The 9,186-nt window shown below is 43.0% G+C and overlaps 1 protein-coding gene across 11 annotated transcripts in view; it reads right to left on the bottom strand.

Annotated features, from left to right (window-relative positions):
• Positions 1-2,330: 2,330 nt before the first annotated feature.
• Positions 2,331-9,186, bottom strand: part of LOC105477763 (nuclear receptor subfamily 2 group C member 2) — a 101,699-nt gene continuing 94,843 nt past the window's right edge. For all 11 annotated transcript variants that reach the window (XM_071092256.1, XM_011734497.3, XM_011734503.3 and 8 more), the window contains one exon: positions 2,331-8,806. In XM_071092256.1, coding sequence (XP_070948357.1) covers positions 8,632-8,806 — 175 coding nt within the window. In that variant the 3' untranslated portion in view covers positions 2,331-8,631. The remainder of the gene's footprint in view (positions 8,807-9,186) is intronic.

Raw genomic sequence — 9,186 nt, 5'->3', positions numbered from 1 at the left:
GCTGCATTACTGAGCACCTTCCTTGTTCTTTCCTCATAGGACACTGATGTTACTGTCATTGTAGTTATGCTAAAGTGGAGGTTTCAGCCTCCAGAAGACAGCAGAGCCCTCTAGGGTCACCTTAAGAATAGGTTTAGCAAGGCTGGGTGTGGTGGCTCATGCCTGTAATCCCAGCACTTTGGGAGGCTGATGTGGGTAGATCAGTTGAGCCCAGGAGTTCGAGACCAGCCTAGGCAACATGGCAAGACCTTGTCTCTACAAAAAATACAAAAATTAGCTGGGTGCGGTGTTACGCGTCTGTAGTTCCAGCTATTTGGAAAGCTGCGGTGGGAAGATCTCTTGAGCTTGTAAGGTCAAGGCTTCAGTGAATCATGATCATGTGCTACTGCACTCCAGCCTGGGCCACAGAGCAAGACTGTCTCAAGAAAAACAATTTTTTAAATAGGTTTAATGATAAAGTGAAGGACCAGTTGGACCATGGCCCCCTAGAAACTCAACCAAGGAGACTTGACTTGTATCTGATACAAGGCGGCAGTGGTTAAAAGAATTAAAAAAGGACGGTGGTGCTTGGAAGAGCAGAACCAAAGTTTTCACTCCTCTACCTACTAGGGCCTTGGCCAAGTCTTAAAGCTTTCTGGGTCTGTAACTGGTTTTGTCTGTAAAATGGGGAAAAGGCTACCTTTTCTGCCACATGAACTAGCCGCCTGGTGAAATGATGTCATACTACAATGTGTTTCATTAACTGTTGGAGATTATCACATTAAATTGAGCAGATTTGGGTCTTTTACATTTGATGCTCAAGTTTGATTCTGTACCAGACCTGTGTTCGGGGTGATGGCTTGTCAGGGGTGGGAGGGGAAGGTGGGCAGAGACTGATGTATAATGGACAGGTGTTCCTTGAGTGACCACAGACTTACAAAGGGAGTGTTTAATTGCAATCTCTGCCATCAGCATTTTGGCTGGGTGGAAAAAGCTCTCCTCCACTCAGAGCCCTCCCATGTCTGCTGGTTTCAGTTCCCCACCCAACTGACTGAAGTCTTGACCTTGCCACTAGCTGCCGGGGCATTCTACTTGGCTGCAAGGGCTCTTTAGAAAGCACCTAGTTCCTTTTGGCTTTCATCTGCAGTTTAGGTCTCCATAGCTAGTGACACAGAAAGCCTTATGAGAGTATTCCTTTCCTCTAGGGCCCAAAGAGGCTACTCACCAGCAGGAATGTCCTGAACCAAAGGAGTGGTGACCCTTCTCTAGACAGAATAAATGTCTGGTCCCTAATGGGACAGAAAACTAGGGTTTGAGTTCAGGCTTGACACAGGAGTGATGGGCAGTAAGGTGGACAACCCAGACCCAGAAGGGACATGTGTGGAGACAGCAGCATTCCTGTGGTGCAGTTACTGCTTGTGTGGCCAGCTTCACAGGCAGCAGATAATTTGTGGAAGTAACATTATTTTCTTTTTTTGTCCCCTGTAGGCTACTTGATCCTGGATAGTTTCTCTTTAAACCTTTGTCTTTCCCTATTTTGTTTAGTAGTGATGAAAGATGGGTTTAAAGTATACAGAAATGGGAGAAAATTAGAGAAAATATGAAGATTTTATAATTTATACGTTCTTAATTTTATTTGCACAAGCAGTGTTCACAGCCTTATTTTTCTGAAGTGACCACTTTTATTCTCTTTGAGGCACTACCTGGCAGCACCATCTAAACCTGTATCTGCTGTGGTCCCAGTTACTCAGGAGGCTGAGGCAGGAGGATCGCCTGAGTCCAGGAGGTTGAGGCTGCAGTAAGCCATGACTGTACCACTGCACTCCAGCCTGGGTGACAGAGTGTGGCCCTATCTGGCTGCCAGTGAGTTCTGCTGTGCATCAGACTTTGGACCTCAGAATTTTCACCTGGAACATGAGAGGTCAGATGACATAATGAGTATGTTCTAACTTTTGAAACTTCTGGAGCTTATTTTTACTCTTGATAGCACGTATCCTTAAAGAACAAGCTTGTCAGTTTAAGGCCTGTCTGTAATGGCATCTGGTGGTCCAGCAGCCTAACGGTGCTCTGCTCCAGAAACATCTGTGTGGCTTCCCTACCCCTACACCAAGGAGCTGCCCTGCTGGGTGGATGTAAAGACTGTTCTGCCAGGGTTTCCCACTAAAGGTATTAACAAGTCACGTGGACCACAGAGGGCCCAATCCCCCTTGGCCGCTAAGGCTAAGGTTGGAGCCGGAGAGCTGTAGGGACCGGACCACCAGGATGCTTCATCTCCACAAAGGAGAGTGCCGCGCTGTCTGGGGGCCAGGCGTCACTACTATCGTGAAGAAAAATGAGGAGCAGGATGCATGTTAGTCTTTAATTCACTTTTAATAGTATAAACCTCATTTAGGTAGTAGTATTAAGCCACAACAATAATGCCACATTGAAATAGCATTTAATAAAATGCATAAAGCTAATTCATGCACTGCAATACTCTATATACAAACACAACAATGCAAATTCTTCTTCAAGACTGAAGACATTGATTAGATATAAAATTCAGTTTAAAAAGAACATGCTATTTTTTAAATGCCATCACATAAACAAAGTGATTTCACAGGGAGAAGAAAGCTGTATAAAGCTACAGCTTTCAACAGGTTTTAAACCTGGCATTAAAATGTAATGGCAAAACCAATATTTTCTATATTGTGAAGGGCAAAGGTTACAGAAACGGTCCCAAGAAAATCTAACACCCAAATTTTCCTTTGATAGATAAGATGCCTTTAAAAGGGCTGGTAATGCAGTTGCATTCTAACAGAGAAGTCCAAACTACAGGTAAAAACTACGGCTTGTACTGTGAAAAATGTGCAGCTTTTCAGTTATAAAACTAGTTGAACACTGGTTTATAAGACAATCCGTAGAACAGAGAGACTGTAGAAAAATATTCCAGCACTTGAGTTGTGTGTGGCAGCAGCATTTGAGTCCATGAATGCTATGGTCGTTAAAATAACTGATTATACTTTCCTAAAGAAAAGCCATTTTTTAATGCAAAGTCTACTACTTCCAAATGTTATTCCAAACATTAAATTTTAACAGTCTATCAATCAATAAATGTTGAACATTTTTTTCTATTTTGCATGTATAAATATCAAGACGCCAAAATTATTTATAGCTGGGCATTAAAAAATCCGACATTTTTCTCCCCCCAAAGATACTTTTCTTAAGCTCACACTTTGTTTTTAGACTGCTGTTAAGATAAATAGCCCCAAAGGAAACTTTTTATTTTAATTCATTTAGAGACTGTCAAGTTTCCAATTGCATTTTAACTAGAAAGCCACTTTCAATAGCGTGATTGTCACGACAGGTTGTAACAGGGAAAGGTCGCACAATCTTGTGGGATGAGGCCAGTGAAATAGAAGCTTTCTCTACATCAAAAACAGGGAAGCTGAAAGCTAAATGACCCACCATCTCACAAAAGGCACTGAGTACTATGGTCTCATAAAGTGTTTTTAAAACATTTTGATAACTTATTTTAAAAAGAAAAAGAGTAACCTGTGGATTATGTGAGTTTTTGCAGTGATCCAGTGATTCTTTCCAGCAGGCCCCTGCTTCCCAGTTCTATGAGCAACTACTGCTGGGCCAGGCCCTGGCTCTCGAGGGCTGAGTTTCAGTTTAAGGCCAGATTAAGGGGGAAAATTCATCCGAATAGACCTGGACAAGGAAAATTTGGTATCTGTAGCTTTTAAGGGCACATACATCCATAATAAAATGCAATTCTTATCTGAAAATTTAAAATCATAATTTATAGAAACGAGTTAAAGTCTGTGGATTTCATTCACATGCTTACTGTTAAGAGAAGTAACTTGCTATTTGTAGCTTATATGCCGCAAAAGTTAGCCATCAACATCCATGCTTAGTTTTAAAGAATAATACTTGGTAGGTTGTTTACTTTTAACTGGGGATAGAGAGATGGAAATTACTATTTGTTCAGTCACAGGACAGTGCCCCAAATCTTGCTGACTGAGCACAGAGCAAGCCTGGGAAATTATTACCATCTTTGGGAGTCAGGCCTCACTGACACAGACCGTTCTGAATCTCTGACCGTGACGCCTGTCTCTGGGCTACTCAACAGAGCGGAATAGCTGGGAAGGCTGACGGCTCAACCCAACTGCCAAGTCCCTTCCAGGTAGTGCCATGAACAGGTGCACGAAAAGGTTAAAAATTCCCACGTAGTTTTGGATATTAAGATAAACTGTCTTCCAGCTTCCTGGCTCTTGTCTGAACCTGGAGAATACAGGGAAATGTCACCCTGTCAGAACCTCTTCTGCCTGGAATTCTTCCTTTTGCAGAGTGGAGATTCTGACTTCATGGCCCTTCCCAGGCAGGCTCACCCAAAGGAAAATGGAGTGAAGAAAATCACCAGCAAATCTTCCCTGCTGAGGGACCTTGCAACACCCACATTAGTTTACATTAGCAACTTTATCAAAAACTCTCTTTAGAACATAAGGAAAGTCTGGATACATGTCTGTATACATAATATACATCTATGTACACATACACACACTATATACACTGTACATAGAGAGAGGATATAAACACATGTACATTCATTGAGTCTTACAGCCTAAAAACCTGTACACGCACGACGCTGCTGAAGGGACCCAGGGCCGGACATGCGAAGTGCACGCTGGTGGGAGGCACACAATGAGAAGGTCCAAACCCTGCGTACAAAAGACCCAAACCAACCCTGTCTTGATGAGAGGCTGGCTTTAAAAATTTACATCAAAGTTAAGACATTTTCAAAGAGCCACATAACCGAGAGAATGGAAGCTGGATAAAGGAAGCACGTGGGGTGTCTGCTCTGCTGGCTCAGGCATTCCCAGGGCCTAGTGGGCACTGCCCTCCCTGGGAGAAAAGTGGCTATCAGATGATGAGACTTTCCATGACCTGGACTAAGAGAAGAGTTAAAATGTTACCAATGACCCCATTGCACGTAAAGTCATTTACACTAGAAAGTGGGCAACAAACTTCCGGACTCCAATGAGATCAGGTTCCAGAACATGGATGTACAGACATGGCATGAACTACTGATTGTGGCCAGGGGCTTCACATGGCATGAACTACTGATTGTGGCCAGGGGCTGGAAGCCCTGCAGAGGGCGGGCTGTGAGCAAGAGTGCTCTGCAGGAAATATCCTCAAAGGACTATGAAAGTAAAAGCACTAGAAATAGCTAGAGTCCTTAGAACTTTTTGTTCCTTGCCGTAACTATCCCCCAAACAAGACAGCTAAATACGTGTGTAGCGTGGATATTGCCTTGAGATTAGGGAGCCAAACGCATCCACTGTTACCACCATGGCTGGTGTCCTAACTGCCTCAGAAGAGTCCACATTCAATACTGACAATGACAAGCTAAAAATCAGTCCCTCTTGAGGGCAATTACACATCTTAGAAGTGACTATACCTGAAATTAAATATAAAGCCCAGAACAGCAAAAGAACCTCAAACCACAGCCTTATGGCAAGGATTAGACAATAAATAATGTAACCCCTCAGGACACACATAGAAATGTCAAATTAGGAGAGTATGGTAGGTAACATACTTCCTTAAAAACACCTTCCAGGAGTAACTTGAAAAGTATTACTTGCTCAACTAATTTGGTCTTTCAAAAAATCTCTTCCTGTCCTATTTTATGCTAATGTGTAATGATCTCCACCATTTTCAACATCTGTCTGTCTTAACCCAACATTATATGAGATACTTCTGGAAAAGAGTCCACTTAACTAAGAGGTGACAGCATGTGTCTGTCCCACCTCTCTGAGCCAGCTACCTCTCCTCACTGAGGGAGGAGCGGCCAGGCCAGTAGAAGAGGGAGCATGACATGGCTCCGTGGAGTTCAGCAGCCAGAGGACAGGTCTCACTTCATGAAACCCAAAGTTTCACAAACTGCTAACAAGGGCTATAAGCCCTGTGAAAGCTGGAGCCCAAATATTTGGTTTGCATCTCTTTAAGTAATTCTTGACTTTGGGCTGACTTTCCTTAACCAACCTGATGGGAGATGAAATGGACCTGCAGTCAAAGGCTTGAAATGAGTTCAAGCAACAAGAATTCAGGTTATGCGGACATGATCCTTAAAGAAAAGGCCACTTCAAAGTAAAGCCAAGAGGATCTCAGAAACCAACCAAGAGGTGTTCAAAGCCAAAACAGTCCCTGGAATCAGCCATCACCAGCAAAGGGACTGAAAGAGCAGGCCCAGGTTAGAATCAGCACCTTTCCAAGCAAAATCATGTTTTCTGCAAGGCTGTTTCACCAGAGCCCAACACTTCCTCATCCAACGTGAGTCTAAGAGGCCTACTGGCTGCCACTGAATGACCTGGGAATGAGAGGAGGGGCTGGTGGAGACCTTTTCACCAACACCAAGAACTGGGATCTGAAAGCTATTATGCTTGTATTCCCAGGGAACTGCAACATGGCCCTCATGGTCACTCTCAAGAATCAAAATGACGGAAGGCAGGCAACAATCTGTGTTAGAGGCACGGCTGAGCTTCAGAATGCCTGCTACTAAAATCCTTCACAAACAAGAAATGAAACAAACCTGCCCTAATTCCATTGTCTCAGCTGGTTTTTTGTCTTAATTTTGAAACTGAAAACATCAGGGTTAGAAAAGTAAAAAATTACTTTAAGCTGGCAAAATTAAATCCTTCCCATCATTTTATAATGGCCACCCCCACTACTCCCCAAAATTTGTTGCCACGGCAAGAATTATAAAATGATATAATTAAATCCAAATAAGAATTTAGAAGTTGGAGACACTGTTCTCACTTACCCTACTAACAATGACTTGCATAAAGTGCTGCTAACCCTTCAGGATCAAGCATCCTGTTCTGCCTTGAGCCTGCGGCAGCTTCCATTCTGTCCAGTGTAGCTCCACAGGGGCATCTGTAGCTGGCTAGACTGCACCCCTGTGGAGCACATGTGTGGCACCAGCCTCAGCCAGATCAGAGCCCCTGTGAGGCAGGGGAGTGTCCAGGGATCTTTTTGGATATCATCTGATTAACAAATCAAGAGGGGCAAATTCAACCCAACAGGGTGTATTTTCTTAATCTGGACTATTTAAAAAGAAAAGACAAGGCAATTGACCTGGTCTTCCACATGCCACTTTTCTCAAACAGGAAAAGCTTGCTATACATTCACATCCATGGGAATTTATGGGTGTTTGCAGTTAGACATAACTGCCTTTTAAGCACGTATTCTGTTCTTGCTATAAACTCTGGTTGCTATAATTTATGAGGAGAAAGACTATCACCGTGGAAATTAAGGGTTGTTTTTAAGGAGCAAGCAGTCTGCATTTAAAATGCTCCAGGGTAGTCGGCAGGCACACACCTGGGGGAACCAAAGTGCACAGAGTGCTGGGAACATTAACAGACTTGCCAGCAGAGATGCCAAGTCTACACACATTTTTAAAATCTCTGGTATTTAAGGTCAACAGGAAGAAACTGTCCTGAAACCTTCCATCCAGCTTTACCAGGCCCTGACCACTCTGGCCAGCCCCACAGTTCTGATGGAGCTGCAGAAACACAAGTCCTTTTCAAGGGGGCATTTGGAGTGGAAAGCCCTGGGAAGGTAACCCTCACACTCCAAGGCCACACTCTCCATCTGGACAAACACACAAGCACCCCCAATTGTATTGGAAGTACTGTCAAGGGCTCAAAATGCCCACCTTGCGCTTTTTGGTCACAAGGCTCCATCTGCCATGAGCAGTGGATGTGACTTGGGGATGTTTTCACTTGCTGGAGGAATTGTACATCTCATTTGGCAGTTAATGTCTGACTAGTTGCAATCCAATTCAGATAACCAGTCATCAGAGGAGAACCCCAGGTTCTAGAGGAGTCTGCAGATGACCATCAGAGACCAGGACCAAGTAGTCAGGGAACCTGACAAGTGTCTGCTCTATGGCTAGAAGCTTCTGGACTGGGTCACCACCGACTGTGCTACCACACTCCCACTTACTGCATGATGCAAATGAGCCACGTTTCCATTCACAGAATTCAGCTCAACTCCACAACATGTGCACACAATTAGGAATGATGCCTTCTTTTCTTAAACATAAATGATTGTCTCCTGTACCCTAGTGAGTTTTCACAGAAACCATTAGCATTTCGGCAAAAGACATATACAGTTTTCCATTTGCCCTGCCCACAGGCAAGATGTTGCTAACATTACACATTGATAAGTGCTTAGAAAGTGCTAATATTATTACCCTGGTAATTAGTATCTATAATTCCAAGGACATTTTTTATATATATATACACACATACTATTCTCTTAGGTTCTTTCAGTTTTCTTTAATACTAGTCTCTGACGTTATAAAACCTTTTTTTTTTTTTTTTGTTTTTTGCCCTTTGAGAATTTCTAAATACAAATTGAGTTAAAAGATTGCTCCAAAATCTGCTGCTTCATCAAAAGGCATTAAAACATTTCTTATGTCAGGAAAGGATCCTACTAGTCTTTTCATTGCCATTGTCTGGGATTAACAGATAAGAAGAAACCAGACAGGAAACGGCTAACATATGGAAATATTTGCACATACCAAAATACCACTACTTTTCTTTTCTTTGTATGTGAACGGTCCCGGTAGGATTCTGTTGCTCCTTGGCAGATGTGTGGTGTGTACTATAGACTGGCTCCGGTGATCTGGCCATTATACTCTGCTGTCTCCATCTTGAGGATGTAGGGGATTATGCTGTCTATCGAAACATTGCCAATGAGGCCAGTAAAAAAAAGTTCTTCTGTTATGTTGGAGCTCATCAGCCTGAGTGCCGGCAGGCGAACGAGGATCCGGGCCAATCTGTAAAAGGGAGCGTAATTAGAAAAGGAGACTGTTTGATGCCCTTTAACCACAGCTCAGCACAGGCTCCTGGGGCCCTGTCTGTATTGCACAGAATCAAACCAAATGGATCCACCATCCACCCACCTCTTTTTTCTGATTTCAACAGTTCCTCTAATAGAAATTTATCATGAGAAAAAAACCAAACGAGTACAAAATGTATGTACAGATATGTTCCCTTCACTCTTGTTTATTCCAACTCTCCTCACCCCCACCGAAAAGAGAAAACCTGGAAATTCATCAACAGAGGACAGGTTAAAATAAACTAGGAGTCTTCATATGATGAACTGCTAAAGACTCATTTAAAAAACGATAATACAAATCTGTATTTACTGATCAGG

The sequence above is a fragment of the Macaca nemestrina genome, chromosome 2 (genome assembly GCF_043159975.1).
Source record: "Macaca nemestrina isolate mMacNem1 chromosome 2, mMacNem.hap1, whole genome shotgun sequence".
NCBI lineage: Eukaryota > Metazoa > Chordata > Mammalia > Primates > Cercopithecidae > Macaca > Macaca nemestrina.
The sequence above is the reverse complement of the archived record's forward strand: the minus strand, read 5'-3'. Positions and strand labels throughout refer to the sequence as shown.